The sequence below is a fragment of the Nicotiana sylvestris genome, chromosome 3 (genome assembly GCF_000393655.2).
Source record: "Nicotiana sylvestris chromosome 3, ASM39365v2, whole genome shotgun sequence".
Classification (NCBI taxonomy): Eukaryota; Viridiplantae; Streptophyta; class Magnoliopsida; order Solanales; family Solanaceae; genus Nicotiana; species Nicotiana sylvestris.
This window is the reverse complement of record NC_091059.1, coordinates 11928103-11945021: the sequence shown is the minus strand read 5'-3', so window position 1 is coordinate 11945021 and position 16919 is coordinate 11928103. Positions and strand designations below refer to the sequence as shown.

The following is a 16919-nucleotide window of genomic DNA, read 5'->3' as shown; positions in this document are numbered from 1 at the left end:
CCACCCCAATAATGTTTAATTCGTTGCCCATTTACCAAGAAAGTACCACTTGAATTTGTGTCTCGTAATTCAACTGTTCCATGAGGAGTCACGCTTACTACAACGAAAGGGCCTGCCCAACGAGACTTAAGCTTTCCTGGAAAAAGCTTTAACCTTGAATTAAACAGAAGAACTTCTTGACCCGGCACAAACTCACGATGTTGGATGTGCTTATCATGCCACCTCTTGGTTCTTTTTTATATAACTTGGAATTTTCATAAGCATGCAACCGAAACTCATTAAGTTCATTGAGTTGTAGCAGTCTTTTTTCACCGGCTAAGTTCATATCCATATTTAGCTTTTTGATTGGCCAATAAGCTTTGTGTTCTAGCTCAACATGCAAATGACATGCCTTTCCATAAACCAATCTGTATGGAGAAGTACCTATTGGAGTCTTGTATGCAGTTCGGTAAGCCCACAATGCATCTTCTAACTTACCGGACCAGTCCTTCCTATTTGCGCTCACAGTTTTTTCCAAAATCTGTTTTACCTCCCTGTTTGACACTTCAACTTGACCACTCGTTTGAGGGTGATATGCAGTAGCAACCTTGTATCTCACACCATATTTTGCTAGGACATTTTTCAACAATTTGTTGCAAAAGTGTGTTCCTCCATCACTTATCAACACTCTTGGAGTTCCAAAGCGTGTGAAAATGTGCTTCTTTACGAAACTTACCACTACCTTCGCATCATTAGTAGGAAGAGCAATGGCCTCAACCCACTTAGACACATAATCAACTGCAACCAAAATATATTTGTGCCCATTAGAATATGGAAATTGTCCAATGAAATCTATTCCCCAGACATCAAAGAGTTCTACTGCCAAAATATTTTGTAAAGGCATCTCGTGCTTCTTCGTGATCGTTCCGGTTCTTTGGCACCTGTCACAATTTTTAACAAAAGCATGTGCATCTTTAAATAATTTTGGCCAGTAAAAACCTGATTGCAAAACCTTTTGTGCAGTTCTGTCTCCCCCATGATGACCTCCATAAAGAGAAGAATGACAGTCATGCAATATTGCATTCATCTCCTCCTCAGGGACACACCTTCTTACCAATTGATCTGCGCATTGCTTATATAGAAAAGGCTCGTCCCACATGTAGAATCGCACATCATGTAAGAACCTTTTTTCTATGGTCAGCTGTGAATTCTGATGGAGTCACCCCACTTGCAATGAAATTCACATAATCAGCATACCACGGGGTTACATCCGAAGTGATAGCTAGCAAATGTTCGTCAGGGAATGTTTCTTTGATTGATTCTCCTTCAGTGACATGGCCTCTATTTTCCAGCCTAGATAAATGATCTGCAACATGATTCTTTGTTCCCTTTTGATCTCGAATCTCCAAATCAAATTACTGCAAAAGAAGAACTCATCGAATTAACCTTGGCTTGACATCTTTCTTTGCAAATAAATACCTTATAGCGGAGTGATCTGTCTAAACTATGACTTTTATCCCCACTAGATATGATCTAAATTTATCAAATGCCCATACTACTGCGAGCAACTCTTTTTCAGTAACAGTGTAATTCATTTGAGATGAATTAAGAGTTCTACTCGCATAGTGAATGGAAGAAAATGTTTTCTCCCTCCACTGCCCCTAAACAGCTCCAATGGCTATATCACTTGCATCACACATCAATTCAAATGGAAGTTTCCAATCTGGAGAAATGATAATCGGTACAGTAACTAATCTTCGTTTCAGCTCATCAAATGCTTTCAGACAAGCATCATCAAACTTGAAAGATGTATCTTTCTCAAGAAGCCTGCACAAAGAAGATGAGATTTTTGAAAAGTCCTTGATGAAACGACGGTAAAAGCCCGCATGGCCTAAGAAACTGCGAATGCCTCTAACGGATGTTGGTGGAGGTAATTTTTCGATTACTTCAACCTTTGCTTTATCCACCTGCAATCCATTCTTGGACACTTTATGCCCTAAGACTATGCCTTCACGTACCACGAAATGGCATTTTTCCCAATTTAGTACCAAATGTTTTTCTTCACACCTAGCAAGGACCTTATCAAGATTCATTAAACATTCATCAAAAGAACATCCAAATACAGAAAAATTATCCATAAATACTTCCACAAATCTTTCAACCATATCAGTGAAAATAGCCATCATACACCTTTGAAAAGTCGCAGGTGCATTGCAAAGACCAAATGACATTATTTTAAATGCATATGTCCCATAGGGGCATGTAAATATGGTCTTTTCTTGGTCTTCTAGGGCTATAACAATTTGATTATATCCCGAGTAGCCATCCAAAAAACGGTAATATTCCTGCCTGACTAATCTATCAAGCATTTGGTCAATGAAGGGAAGGGGAAAATGGTTTTTCCGGGTGGCATTATTCAATTTTCTATAATCTATGCAAATCCTCCACCCAGTAACAGTTCTAATGGGAATCAAATCATTATTTTCATTTGTTACTACGGTCATTCCTCCTTTCTTTGGAACACATTGGACTGGACTTACCCATTTGCTATCAGATATTGGAAATACAATACCTGCATCAAGCCATTTAATCACTTCTTTTCTTACCACCTCTTTCATGTTCGGATTTAGGCGGCGTTGTTGTTCTATGCTTGGCTTGTGCCCTTCCTCCATGAGAATTTTGTGCATGCAAAAAGTTGGACTAATACCTCTTATGTCAGCCATTGTCCACCCAATTGCTCTTTTATGCTCACGTAGTACTCTTAACAATTTCTCCTTCTGCAATTCAGACAAGTCAGCCGAAATAATAACAGGTAACGTTTCAGAACTACCCAAATAAGCATAATGAAGATGAGAAGGTAAAGGCTTTAATTCCAATTTGGGAGCTTCTTCAACTGAGGGCTTCAGAGGAGGACCATCTGGCCTGTTCAAAGGTTCAAAGGGATTAAAACCTTTTATATATTCACATGTTGCATTCAAAGTATGTTTCATCTCCTCAACCTCATCATTAATCTCCAAACTTTCAAACAACACAATTGTTTTTTCTAAAGAATCCTGCAAATATACACTTGAGGTAACAAGTTGTTCATCAATCTCCATGACAGATATCATAGACAATTCTTCATACTGCCGAGGAAGTTGAATTGCTTTATATACATTAAAAACAGCTTCCTCGTTGTCAACTCTCATGATCATTTTTCCTTCTCTTACTTTAATTATAGCATCACCTGTAGCCAAGAGAGGTCTTCCCAATATAATAGGAACTTTTTCATCGGCCTGAAAATCCAAGATAATGAAATCAGTTGGGAAAATAAATTTCCCAATTTTCAGTAGCACATCTTCTATCACCCCTTCCGGGTAAGCTATGGACCTGTCTGCTAGTTGCAACATCACTGTGGTGGGTTTTGGAGCTCCCAAACCCAATTGTTTGTACAAAGATAATGACATCAAATTTATGCTTGCTCCCAAATCACAAAGTGCATGACCTACGTCAACATTGCCTATTCTTACATGGATAGTAAAGCTTCCATGGTCCTTAAGCTTTTGAGGAAGCTTATTTTGGACCCTTGAAGTGCACTCTTCAGTAAGTGCAACTGTTTCAAATTCAGTTAGTCTCCTCTTGTTAGCCACAATGTCTTTTATGTATTTGGCATATTTTGGAATATCACAAATCACATGTACCAACGAAATATTCAATTGAATCTGACTCAACATAGAGAGAAATTTGTTGAACATGCGATCGTCATTCTTTTTCTGCAATCTTTGTGGAAAAGGTGGTGGTGGTCTTGGAATATTTACAGGTGCTGGAATTGTATAATCTTTATTTTCCTCTTGTGCTTCTTTGGGAATTAATTCATCTTCAGGTATTTGCTTGTTCTTTTTCTTTGATGAAACTTCTTCTAACTCCCTTCCTGTTCTAAGTGTAATTGCACTAACTTGCGGATTTTTCTCTGTATCACTTGGAAGAGCACCTGCAGGCCTAGTATTTTGATTTGCAGCTAGCTGTCCCAATTGTCTTTCAAGATTTCTAAAGTCCGTTCTGAGTTGTTGATTGTCTTGCAATAATTTTTTCAGCAATTCATTTGTACTTTCTTCTACTTGTTGTGGCGGCCTTTGAGGTTGATTAAAATTTCCTTGGGGTCTATATTGATTCTGATTTGATTGATTTCCACCCCAAGAGAAATTAGGATGATTCCTCCAATTTGCATTGTAAGTGTTCCCATATTGTGTATGTTGGTTCATCGGACCTCTGCTTTGTTGCCCCACATAATAAATAGATTCAGGATTAGTTGGGCACATGTCACTTGTGTGATTATCTCCACACATTTCACAACAAGCTGACATTTGTTGAACCTGCTGCATTGGTTGTGATGGTCCCATTGTCATTCTGGTAATTTGATTTGCCAAGTTTGCTAAATCCGCTCTCATGGCGGAAATGTCATCCAATTCAAGTAACCCTGCTTTCTATTTCATTGCTCTCCTTGGTTCTCCTTCACCTTGTCAATTATGATCATTAGCAGTAAAGTTATTCAACAGAAGTTGTATTTCACTGTATGGTTTTGCCATGCAACTACCTCCACAAGCTGAATCAAGATTCATTTTGGAAGTTTCGTCTAATCCATCAACAAAAGTATGGCCCAATACTTCATCAGTTGACAATGATGAGGACAATCCCGAAGTAGTTTCTTGTATCTTTCCCAAGCTTGGCGAAGAGTTTCACCATCCCGTTGTTGAAACCCAAGAATCTGACTCCGCAAAAACTGTCTTTTTGGTGGGAAAAAACTTGATTAGGAATTTCTTTGCTAAATCCTCCCAATTGTGGATTGAATTAGCTGGCTCTTTTTGCAACCATTCTCTAGCATCCCCCAATAATGAAAAGGGAAATAAGGTCAGCCTGACATACTCCTTGGAAACATTTAGATAATTGTAAGTATCCGTTATTTCCAAAAAAATTTGAATGTGCCTTTGTGGGTCTTCATGAGATAGACCAACATATTGCCCAATGGACTGTATCAGCTGCACCATGTACTGTTTAAGCTCAAAGTGGCCGGTGATTTCAGGCTTCACAATGGACCGAGTCATATTAGCAAGGTTTGGCCTTGCTGCTTCTATCACCGCATGTTCTTGATTACCTGCCATCACTGTTGGCTGTGGTTGAACTTGAATGTCCAACTCTCTTTCTGTTTTGTTTCTAACTTCCCACTCCTTCCTTGTTCTATGAATTGTTCGTTCAATTTCAGGATCAAAAGGGAAGAGGTTGCTTGTGCTTCTACTCCTCCGCATTCAAGAGAAGAGCCTGCGCAACACAAACAAAATAGATGGAAAATTTAGGTTTTTTATCAACACCTAATAAAATTTTAAAACAGTCAAGTAGCTAATTTCAACTCCCCGGCAACGACGCCAAAAACGTGTTGCGACCAAAACACTCACGCAAGTGCACGCGATCGACAAGTAATATAGTAGTAAGTAGAGTATCGTTCCCACGAGGAATTGTGATCAACTTATCGACTGATGTAGACTCAAACAATTATCAATTCAAGTTAAATTATCACCAAAATATATAAAGAACCAATTTACAACGTACTTCATAATTCACAATAATTCAACACAAAATTACCACACCAATTTCACAATATGTTTATAACAATTTGGATAAATATATTCCCGGGTCATGGACTTGCTAGAAATTATGCTACTATTTTAGCTTTAGAATAATTAATTGAATTATCTGGGTTATTGATTATAGGGTTAATAATATTCATAAGAATCTTTCGAGTTCTTATGCATCTATTCAAGTTAAACTAATACCTATATGCCTATGGTATTAATATTAGCAAGAATGCATTTACAACTCCTATTTTTTTCAACCAAACAAGGCAATTAAGTATATGTCTATCTTAATTGCAAATCTTTCACCCGATGCCCAGGATTCGGATCTTGCTCTATTTGATTCTATATGCAATCAAGAATTTCCTTTTTCAAGTTTAACTCAAGATTCGTAAATAATATTTCACTGTTAGCTACGCAGTAAAATAATTAGAAGCAGAATCAAATAAACAACCCATAACGATAGATTCAAGATCTTCAATCTAAGCTTCAAATAACATAATTATCTAACATCCATGACCCAAGAATATTTGAGTTTTTAGCTACTCATAATTATACAAATAACAACAATAAAAATCTTTAAACATAATATACGTAAATACTAGGAGAAGGTTTAGAAAAACTCTTTCAATCTTTGCTCCAAGTTGATGTTCCTATTGATTTTTGATAGTTGAAGATGAGTTTCCTCCTCCTTCTCTCTCTAAAAATCAGATCTTCCAATCTCAATCTGCTTAACTCCAATAATGGAGTTCTTGCTTTATGTAAATTGAGTGAGATTAAGAAGAAATTCCAATTTTACCCCTTTAAACAACCTTTCCCGAAATCTGGACTAGCGCGGCCGCGCATCTGGCCGCGCACCTGACCGCGCACCTGACCACGCTAGTCTAGTTGTCCAATATTCTTGATTCTTTTCTTGTTCTTCCACCATAATTAATTCCGAGGGGTTTTTCATTTATTGCTCCAAAATGGTTCCAATCATATTTGATTTACGTAATATACGCTTCTTTACCTGAAATGTATACAATTCACTATTAAAGCCCATAATTCATCAATTAATCACAATATATCATTGGAATATCATCAAGCAGAAGCATAAACAATAGCTAAATCACCCAGATTTCGCTTATTATCAGCATGGAACAAACATTATTAGATAAGTAAGATGGAACTTTAGATACTGTGTTATATACTCTTTGGTTAATTCTTGGCACATGTGGATATGATGTATGTGGTGAAGATGATAAGGTATCATTGGAAGTAGGAGGTGAATGCATGGTGTGACTGTGCATTTGTAGGAAGCATTGAAGGGAAAGAAGTTAAAACTTATGAAAGAGAGAAAGGAAAGATGGACTCATGAAAAATAACATCCCTAGACACACATATCTTCCTGGTAGTTAGACTTAGCACCTTGTACCCTTTAATACCAAAAGGATATCATACAAACACATATGGAGTGGCCCTTGGATCAAATTTATCCCTATGAGGCTTAGAAACAGTGGGATAGCACAGACAACCAAAACTTCTCAAGCATGAATAATTTGGTTTCTTCCCATAAAACAACTCAACGGGGCACTTGTTCTTTAGGGGTACAGTAGGTAGTCTGTTAATAAGAAAGGTTGTTGTCAACACACATTCTCCCCAATATTTCAAAGGGAGTTTGAACTGAAATAAAAAACCTCTGGCAGTCTCCAGTAGGTACGTATGTTTTCTTTCTACTATGCCGTTTTGCTGGAGTGTATATGGACAAGTTTTCTGGTGTTTAATTCCTTTGGACTGAAAGAATAGGCTGGCTTCATTATTTATGAACCCCAGACCATTGTCAGATATGATACATTTAACACTGGTATTGAATTGATTTTCAGCCATGGAAATGAAACCCTTGATAATTTATAATGCATTACTCTTATAGTTGAGTAGGTGAGTCCAGGTTAACCTATTATAATCATATGCTAGGATAAGAAAATATTTGAAATTTTCATAAGTGGGTACATGATAAGGTCCCCACAAATCAACATGCAACATCTCAAATATGGCAGTGGTATTTGTAATTTTCAAGGGAAAGGAAAGTCTGGTTTGCCTGGCCATAGGACAACAACAACAACAACAACGACCCAGTATAATCCCACAAGTGGGGTCTGGGGAGGGTAATATGTACGCAGACCTTACCCCTACCCCGAAGGGTAGAGAGGCTGTTTCCAGGAGACCCTCGGCTCAAAAAAGCAACAAGTGAGATACTGGAGCAAAATAAAGGTTGTTTGGGTGCAAAAGATACTGGTATGTTAGACATCCCCCTCATCTTGGCAAAGGGTCCATTGCCAAGTCTACAGTGCCAAAACAGATTCATATCACTTGTATCAACTGAAGGCGAGTAAAAGTCATAAGTCCTGTCCGTTTTATTGCAAGTGGAAGTATTTACAATAGGAGATGGACTATTTACATGAGGACATGACTGACAAGAATGAAAAAAATAATGTACTGCATTATCAGGACTATTGTGGATGGAAAAACAGAAAACTGTACTCTTCTTTGCTATGGTGGAACTTCCATTGTTCAAGCATTCTGAGCATAGAAGGTACAACCCATCATGGGCCTTACCAATCTCTAGAGACCTCCTTAGAGAAGGGGCCTACAGAAGACAACAGGTGTCAGAAAAAAAGGTTATACATTTGAGATGTGTTGTTAAGGAGCTGATAGATATAAGGTTGTACTAGAAGGAAAGAACAAGTAGAACTCTATACAGAACAATCTTAGGTGTAAAGTGTCACATTTCCTACTTCTTTCACCTTGACTTTGTAGCCATTTGACAGTTTCACAAGTAAATGATAAGGTAGGGTAATATTATATAAGTGTGTCTTGTTAAAAGGTCATATCGTGCGAGGCTCCTAAGTCTAGAATCCACAAGTAAGCCTTTGCTTGAAAGCATTTACATGAGAGTTTGTCAAAATCAATGGAGCAAGTGCAAGTCACAATACCTGCAAAGTTCACTGCTCCATTAATAATGTTTGTGCTGTTTGAATTGTCTCCTGCACCATCACTTTGGAAATGCTGCAGCAGCCTCACTACTTGTTCATATTGTTCCTTTGAAAGATTCACATTTTGGTTGCGGTGGCTTCCTTGGTGCTCCAGATCTTCTCCTTTGGTTGTCGTCATATCCGATGGCATGCCCTGCACACCAGTCACAACATTTGCTGCAATACATTTTCCTTTTGTTGTTCCTGGGATGTTGGTTATGATTACGTGTATTTGAATTGTAGTTCTGAGTTCCCTGTTGACTGAAATTTTGTGGATATCCATGAATCTTATAGTATTTCTCTTTAGTGTGACCTGGCCTCTTGCAAAAGTCACAAAAGGTTCAAGGTCTGCTGTTTTTTACTGAATAATTTGTTCTGAAGCCTCTTGGCATTTTTGAGCCAACATTCATTGCAGTAGACTCAAAATTCAGTTGGTTTCTAGGTTGGAATTCCCTCTGGTTTTCCTCTTGCACTAGTAAGGAAAAGACTTGTGCCATGGAAGGTAGAAGATTCATCATCTATGCTCCCTCGAACTACAGTATATACTTCATTTAATCCCATAAAAATTGTATCAGATCTTCTGTCCTGTTCAACTTTATGCATGTGCTCCTTTGCACCACAAGTATATTGACAACTACACAAAGATTTTGCACTGAGGTTGGTCAGTTCCTCCCATAGTTGCTTCATTTTAGTGTAGTATCCAGTGATGTCGGGTACCCCCTGACTTACATCATTAATATCTTTTTGGATTTGATAATGTTTTGCTCCATTTGTTTGATCATAACGATCCTCAAGTTCTCTCCACAACTGTACTGAATTACTCACATATTCCACACTATCTGCAATTTCTTTGGAAAGTGCATTTAAAATCTACGAAGTCACCATATCATCACATCTCTCCCACTGCCTAAATTTGTCGACTTTGAATCAGGCTTCTCACATTCCCCTGTGATGAAATCTAATTTATTCGTAATTGAGAGGGCTCTGAACACACCCCTCCTCCTCGATCGATATCTTATTCCATCAAAAGGAATTGGAACTAAAACTAGCCCAAGACTATCAGAAAGATGTATATAGAGTGGACTACTCAAATCGATTGTCGATTGGACCTCGACTGTTGTTTTAGTTGTGGATTCTGCACTTCGATCAACTACTGCCATGGTCAAAATGATCAATTGATTCAGCTCGAAATGAAATTGAAACCACAGACGAAATCAATTGAATGAGTATAACTTCGATTTTGCCCGTTTACTCGAGAATTGTGTCACATGCATTGTACTGGAAATGAACCCTAATTTTGGGTGTGGAGAAGATGATATCATGCGCAGATCAATTTTGTGGATCACTGAGACGTGTTATGCCTCTGATACCATGTTGAGCTCAAGAATCTAAAGGATGCAAATCTCCAGTTCGGCTTAAATGGAGGAAAACGGGAAGCTTCTAGAGAATCGATTGAGAGAAGAAGAAGGGAGAAAGTAGAGTTGGAGTTTCTGATTTTGAGGAATGAAAACTCAAATCTCATTATGCTGTAATGTGTTAGTTATATAGTCAAACCTTTCTATAACACTCTCGTTTGTTCCGAATATTTTTGAATTTTATAGCGATGTGTTGTTATATATAACATATATTATAAGATAACATGAAAATTGGTTTCGAAAAAGCTTGTCTTTTATAGTTAAGTGTTGTTATATATGAATGCTATTATAGAAAGTTCTGACTGTATACAGGAATGACGACTAACTAACCAACTGAAAATGACAGCTTAGCTACAATTAATAACTAACTAATGACAGCTAAGCTCCAATGTTAACTACCTGCCCCATCAACGCTACAATGCCAACTAACTGAATAATTGGATATACATATATTTCAATATGTATATATGTAAATATATATATATAAGAAATAAACTAAATACTAAATTGCGCCACCTAGAGTGGCGAGAGAGTGTAAGGTGCCAGTGGTGAAGAGCCATGTTTTATTCTCAAGGGATCCTGAGTTCGAATCCAATTTGATACATCTTTTGAAATTGATTTACCATGCTGCATTTAGGCCTCACACCATCTTGATAAAGAGTGCTTCCTGTTCTGTTGGTTAGAAGCAACTTCATAGCATGCTGGTTAGAAGCTTAGTTTTGTTTATATATATAGTAGTCGGAGGTTCAAAGCACAATAGAGTCAGAAAGGACAGACATAAAAGAGAGGGACTTGAGTGTGATTTTAATAAACATTGGCAGCCCGGTGCACTAAGCTCCCTCTATGCTCGGGGTTAATACTACCTATAATGTTTGTAGGTAGTATGCTCGGGGTTAATACTACCTATAATGTACCTATGCGAGGTTGCTGCTAAAGATTCTGCATCAAAGGCTTCGAAGTAATGGCAAATCCAAGTTTGTAGCATAGGCTATGGATTCTATCTTTATCGAGTCACGAGGTTCTAAAAAATTTAAAACCAATATATGGTTTGGAAAGTCTGTGATCTTGTTATGCTCGCGCTAGTGCAATAACATCTTATGTTCCACTGTGATTTCGTTGTGATCGCTCAAGTTGAATAACCAGCCCAGAGGTATTGCCCTTGAAAGGGTTGGGGTAAGGTAGAGAGGGGTATACAGTAGAGCCCTTGAAAGAGTTGGAGTAAGGTAAAGAGGTGTTGCTCTTGTTGATGGAGATAATTCAAGCCAAATCGAAAAATATAGTTGACTTTGTGTTTTTTATTTTGATGATCCGAATTGTGATTCAACACAAAAGAAGTTAGGGATGATTATTGCACCAATTCAATCGTGGCGAGATAATGGTGAAACTAAAGGTGCTGCAATCAAGCGCAGTTATGGCAGGATCACAGCAGAAGTTCTGAATGACGTGATGCTAGCGCGGTTTTGAACTGGCATGCGATTGCGAGTTCTGTTACTAAGAAATACTTGGTTTAAGAAGTACCTAGAATATATAAAGAGGGTTTGTAATTACACATCTTTTGTAATGTTCTTCTCTTTCATAATGAAAGAACTCTATTTGCTCCGTAGGCTTAGTCAAACCTCGTTAAATGCTTATACTATGCTAGTTAACCATCATTATTCTATTCATTGTTTATTCATATATAGTGGAGGCAAGTGAACAACTTTGTCAACCCAAGCCTTGGACTGCCTCTTCAAGTTGTTTGCAACATCCATTCTTGTGGTTTAGTTACATATTACCTATCCTATTCTGAGGTTCAAAACCCTTTCAACCAGAATATCTCTTCCTAACATATTCAGAATAAGATTCCAAGAATGAAGTAGCATGTAAGAACAAAATAAAAGAAAGGCTTTGAATGGAGAGATATGTTTTGCAATATAACTTTGAATTAAAATCAGATACATCCCCTCTACATAATAATCTGGGAAGTCTAGGAAAGAAAATTTTCAATCAAATTGAAGTGCATTTGTTCTCTAAAAACAATGGACTGCAGATGTAAAAACAAAGAAAGAAAAAAAGAATCATCATCAAAATCACAAGCCCGAATACGGACTATGTATTCTCTTCCAAGAATTATGGAAACTTGTGTAGTTTTTATAATTAGAAACTAGTGTAGTCTAAGCTCAAAAACATCTAGTGCCATCCTCAGTATTACCAAACTTCAGCTCAAACTCTGGATGATATTGGAGACAGCTGAATAGGACCCGATAACTGCTGATAGAGTACCTACTATGATAATAAGAACACATACTGAAACCTGCATAGAAAAGAATAAGAGAAGAAGTTCCATTACAAGCGAATACTACTAGCGCATGGTTAAGTAGTTAAGATGCTAATAAATTCCCAACGTGCTAACGTCTTACAGTACTGTGCATATTGTCACATTGTCTTTGTTTTTGGCCTAAGATGTGATGTTTAATTTTTCCGAATATAATTAGGTAGTCGAGTTGTATTATATATTTTCATTAATGTGGTGCTTATGCTTTCCTGAGCCGAGGGTCTATTGGAAACAGCTCTCTATCCTCACAAGGTAAGGGTAAGGTCTGCGTACATACTACCCTCCCCAGACCTCACAATGTGGGATAAGACTGGGTATGTTGTTGTTGTTGTAAAGTATAATTAGGTAGTCGAGTTGTCATAAAGAGTAACTGAAGGACTACAAAACAAAGAAGCTTCTGAACCATTTGGGCGACTAACAACTAAGAAAGAGAAAAGAGAAGAGGTATGGGCTTGATTATATATCCAGATGCAATCAGATAAAAGTGAGTGCCGAAACTTCTCTATACCTGAAGACGACTTGTTTTTCCCTTCAAGATTCTCAGGAAGCAAACACAAGGTAGTATCAGAGTCTGGAATTAGAGCTTCCATTAGTACAAATTTATGATTGATAAATAGCAACAGAAAACAAACTTAAGAGAAGGCATAGAAGGACTCACCACTAGCATTGTAAGTAAAGATCCAATCAATGCCATCACCAAACCTGCAGGACAAATACTAATGCTTAATGTATGTAATGCTACAAAGAGAAGGAGCGTACATCAAGTTGGAAATGAAATCATCTGAAACATGCAATAACCATAAGTTATAGCAGGACCACTCAGTAGATTAGTTGCATTAGCGATTTACTATTCTGAGGGGTTAATGGGATCAAAAGCCAAATTGCACAGAACGATAACAATAAGTGGAGTTATAGCAGGAAAACTCACCAAAAAAGGGAATAGAAAGACCAACCACTAATGTGGAGAATGCCAATGCAGTTCTAATGAGGATCGGATACACGTGAGATTTGGCGTGCTTTGACGGCAACAATTCCTCCAAACTCATTGCCACGGGAGACAAGGTTAAAGCATATTTTGTGAAAGGATTAACGACCTGCAAAAGAAGGAGACAAGTTATAATTACATCATCTTCAAATGGTAGTAGAAAAACTCGATCAGAAGGTTAGTTTTACTTACAGTTGTCCACACAGCAACCTTAGAAGCTATTAAGCCTTTGGGCAAATTTAGAGTAAACTGGGAATCAGCTGAGTCCCCGAACATTAGGTATCCCATCACAGCTGTTCCACCATACAACAGAGTCACCATACCAAAACTGCATCCAAATTAAACCAAAGTTCGCAAAATTACAAGGGAAAACAGGATATAAAAACAAACTCCAGGAATCCGCAGCATCATTTTCTAAAAATCTGGTGAAATAATTACCAGGTCAAGAGGACAGCAGGAAATTGACTACGATCTGCCAGGGATGTATATATATTGGGAAAGACTGCATGCCCAGAGTAACAAAATCCATAAAGTCCAATAGCAACAGGAAGAGTAGATAGGTTAAGTACAGTCCCTTTGCTTTCAAAGCCTACATGATCCACCAAGCCAGCCCAGTACAGGCAAAGAACCACCAAAACAGAAGCAACAACTCCTCCAACTGAAAATTACAGTCATTCATTTTAGAATCATGGTTCAACACTTCAAAAAAAAAGCATGTCGAAAGTTCAGCTAAAATGGTTTCCAAGAATTCTGTGAACTTGTTTGTCGGGAGTACAAGAAATTTATATACATGCACACCAAGTACCCACATATCTGCATTTTTCTTGTAGGACTATGGTACACTGTTTCATGTATCGTCCTCAAACAATTGTATCAGCTTATAGTTTTGGCAGTTCAGTGATGACGCTAGCTCCTGTTGTAGGAAGTTGGTCACTCACCTGAGATATAACTTAGAACGCTGAGGTCGCGCAGCCAAACAGTAGGAAGAACAGCCAGGGTTGCTATCAAAACAAAAAGATGGCGAGCATCTAACTCAAACCCACCCAGACTTAAATGGGCATTTGGAAATATAGCAGACAAGTTATCACCCTCCAAGATTATGTATTCAATACAAGAGAACTGCGAGTGAAGGATAAAAAGATTAGAATGATAAAGCGTAAATACTAAATAATTTAGAAATGAAGCATATATCAAGATGGTGGCAAGACACTTAGATATTAAGAATGCAACTCATACTGTTTGTTAGGAAAAACAAAAAAGAACCCATTTTTAGGTTAGAAGAACTTACGTATAATTCCACATATAAGATTATCTGCATCCACAAAAATACAACAATATAAAAAAGAGTCAGTATCAGGAACCAGAAGTATTTCTAAACGTATATAAGACATAAGCTATTTAGCCAAAAGAATACAATAGAAATATCTAATCTCAGTATTTGTATATGCAACATGTTTCTACTCTAATCAATAATACTACTCGGCTATTTAGCAAATGAAGATCTTAATGGTGTGGAAACATCTCTAAAACAATCAAACGACCTAGATGCAAAATACAGTCAGAACTTGCCACCAGAAATGTTCCTTCAGAATCAAAGACAAATTAAAGTAATGGAACTTACTGATATAAAAATACGTCCGGGTGTACCAAAGGCAGCCTGACCAATGTCAGGGTACGTTTCGAGCCCAGGTTGGCTGTCCAAGCAGGATCTCAGGAGAATGCCAGTATAGAAAGAAAGCACACCAAAAATGAATAATATTGAAAGTCCAGACCATCCACCTTCCTTCATAGCATAAGGAGTAGAAAGGATTCCTACTCCACAGAGAACATTCATGCCTGTACGAAACCAACCAAAGAATGAAAAGGCAGAATAAATTGGATTGGGAAGTAATATCACTCCTAGACCCCCTAATATAAGACCCGATCCTAGAAAGAATGTGCGAAAACTGAAACTTACACATGAAAGTATATATTGAGAGAACTTACCATTTACCACAGCTTGGCCGTAGGAGCTTTGGCGAGACATGGTAATTCCATGTGCATCCTTGGAGGGCTCAGGAATTTTCTTCATAGAAGACTTTCTGGGGTGTATGGGAGGCAGCAAACCATGAGAACTACGTCGGTGAGGTGCTTTTTCTTCTTCTGCTGACGGTATCAGAGGCTTCTGAAGAGAGGGCAATATCTCAGGAGTGTGCCTTCTTATGAGTGATGAGCCCAAGAATGAGCTCCCTAGACGAGATAACGAAGGCGTTCCCAAAAAGTTAAGACTTGGAGATGGTACATTACTGAACATATCCATAGATTGCCTACAAAAATTATTACAATTTGGGACCTTAATTCACAGGCTTACATCAACATTAACTCGCATACTAAGCCGAAATCTAACAATGTGCTTATGAAGTTAATTCTAATGAAATTCAAACAATTCAATGAAAAGGTGAATATATATAAATACCTGTAACTCTGAGGCCAAGCAGAGGCTAAGGAATTAGGTTTGCTCTGCTGGCGATTATTATCGTCATCATTTTCATTCGAGTAATTGGAAAAATCAGATTCATTCCCTTCTTCTTCATTCTCATCTTTTCCCAAATTCTTCTCCTGTTCATCATCCTCTTCCTCACTCTCTATGTAAAAACTCTGTTCTGATATAGAATTCCTCATCTTTTATTTAAATCCCCACAAAAACCTATATACCAAAATGTAACATAGATAAATGAAATCAGAAAATCCAATTAATTAGTTCCAGTTTGCTTTTTCTACATACATACATACATATAACACATGCAATGTGCAAAATCACACACTTGTAATGAATAAATAAAAGACCAATAAATGTAAACACATAGTTATATAAAAAGAAAGGGAAAATGAGTGATAACTCAGAATCAGAAACCAGATTTGAAATTGGGTTGAATTTGAGAAACCAAACAAGGAGAAAATATAACAACTATTTTTAATGTAAAAAGTAATGGATTAATGACAAATAAAAGATGTTGAAAACTTTCAACTTTTTGGAGGAAAGTTGCAAATTCAGATCCGAATTTGCAGATTCGAGAATTATGGAGTTATATCTCTCTCACACAGAGACACAATCAAAGAGAAAAAGACATACACAAAACACAACACTTTCTATAAAAGGAAAAATATACAGACATTTCTAGTAGAAAATCAAGAAGATTCAAGAGATATGAATGTCCAAAAACGAGTAATTATGGGTTTACACGTTGGTGTTCAAAAGCTCCAAATTTTGGCTTTTCAAGATTCAGAAACTTGACTTTCTCTGAGAAAGATGTAAAGCTTTTTTCTTTTCCTCTTTAACAACTAGGAAAAAGTTGAGCTGACACTAGATTTGAAAGTGCGATTTGTACAACTATTTATATTTATACACGTAAAAGTGGGAATGAGAGAGAGGATTTGAGGAAAATGCGTTGATTTGCTGTTTTGAGAAACAATAATGTTTCCAAGTTGGTTTTTGGAAAGTAATTTTAAGTTAAACATGGTCCAGTCACAAACAGCCTCATGACTACTTGTATTTTTTGTTTTGTTCTTTTTAATATTTATTTGAAAATATGTTTAACAGAAAATATAAAATTATATGGTCGGTTTTAT

General features: G+C 37.3%; 2 protein-coding genes across 5 annotated transcripts; both read right to left on the bottom strand.

Moving 5' to 3' along the window:
• Positions 1-6026: 6026 nt before the first annotated feature.
• LOC104220318 (uncharacterized) lies at positions 6027-10111 on the bottom strand. Of its 3 annotated transcripts, none has more exons than XR_011405999.1 (3): positions 8558-10111; positions 8106-8211; positions 6027-6594 (listed from the first exon to the last, which is right to left on the bottom strand). XR_011405999.1 is itself a non-coding variant. In XM_009771160.2 (3 exons), exons 1-3 carry the CDS (start codon positions 8877-8879, stop codon positions 6591-6593), a joined length of 357 nt encoding a protein of 118 aa, XP_009769462.1. In that variant the 5' UTR covers positions 8880-10111; the 3' UTR covers positions 6027-6590. The 3 variants fall into 3 exon arrangements, 1 of the variants encoding a protein (XP_009769462.1); XM_009771160.2 differs by having other exon boundaries at positions 8181-8211; XR_011405998.1 differs by lacking the exon at positions 8106-8211.
• Positions 10112-11894: 1783 nt separating this feature from the next.
• Positions 11895-16655, bottom strand: LOC104220320 (amino acid transporter AVT1C-like). Of its 2 annotated transcripts, none has more exons than XM_009771162.2 (12): positions 16532-16655; positions 15766-15996; positions 15297-15616; positions 14932-15146; positions 14599-14622; positions 14249-14429; positions 13749-13968; positions 13503-13638; positions 13254-13419; positions 12984-13027; positions 12834-12896; positions 11895-12304 (listed from the first exon to the last, which is right to left on the bottom strand). In XM_009771162.2, exons 2-12 carry the CDS (start codon positions 15969-15971, stop codon positions 12209-12211), a joined length of 1671 nt encoding a protein of 556 aa, XP_009769464.1. In that variant the 5' UTR covers positions 15972-15996; positions 16532-16655; the 3' UTR covers positions 11895-12208. The 2 variants fall into 2 exon arrangements, with proteins under 2 accessions (XP_009769464.1, XP_009769465.1); XM_009771163.2 differs by having other exon boundaries at positions 16464-16552.
• Positions 16656-16919: the final 264 nt, after the last annotated feature.

Excerpts from the sequence above, each read along its gene's own strand:
- LOC104220318 (XM_009771160.2), bottom strand. The coding sequence starts at position 8,879 with ATGGATATCCACAAAATTTCAGTCAACAGGGAACTCAGAACTACAATT. Across the intron at positions 8,212-8,557 it reads TGGAGCAGTGAACTTTGCAG|GCCCCTTCTCTAAGGAGGTC; the intron begins GTATTGTGACTT and ends TGTCTTCTGTAG.
- LOC104220320 (XM_009771162.2), bottom strand. The coding sequence starts at position 15,971 with ATGAGGAATTCTATATCAGAACAGAGTTTTTACATAGAGAGTGAGGAA. Across the intron at positions 14,430-14,598 it reads TCTTATATGTGGAATTATAC|TTCTCTTGTATTGAATACAT; the intron begins GTAAGTTCTTCT and ends CTTCACTCGCAG. Across the intron at positions 12,897-12,983 it reads CTTTACTTACAATGCTAGTG|ACTCTGATACTACCTTGTGT; the intron begins GTGAGTCCTTCT and ends CTCTAATTCCAG.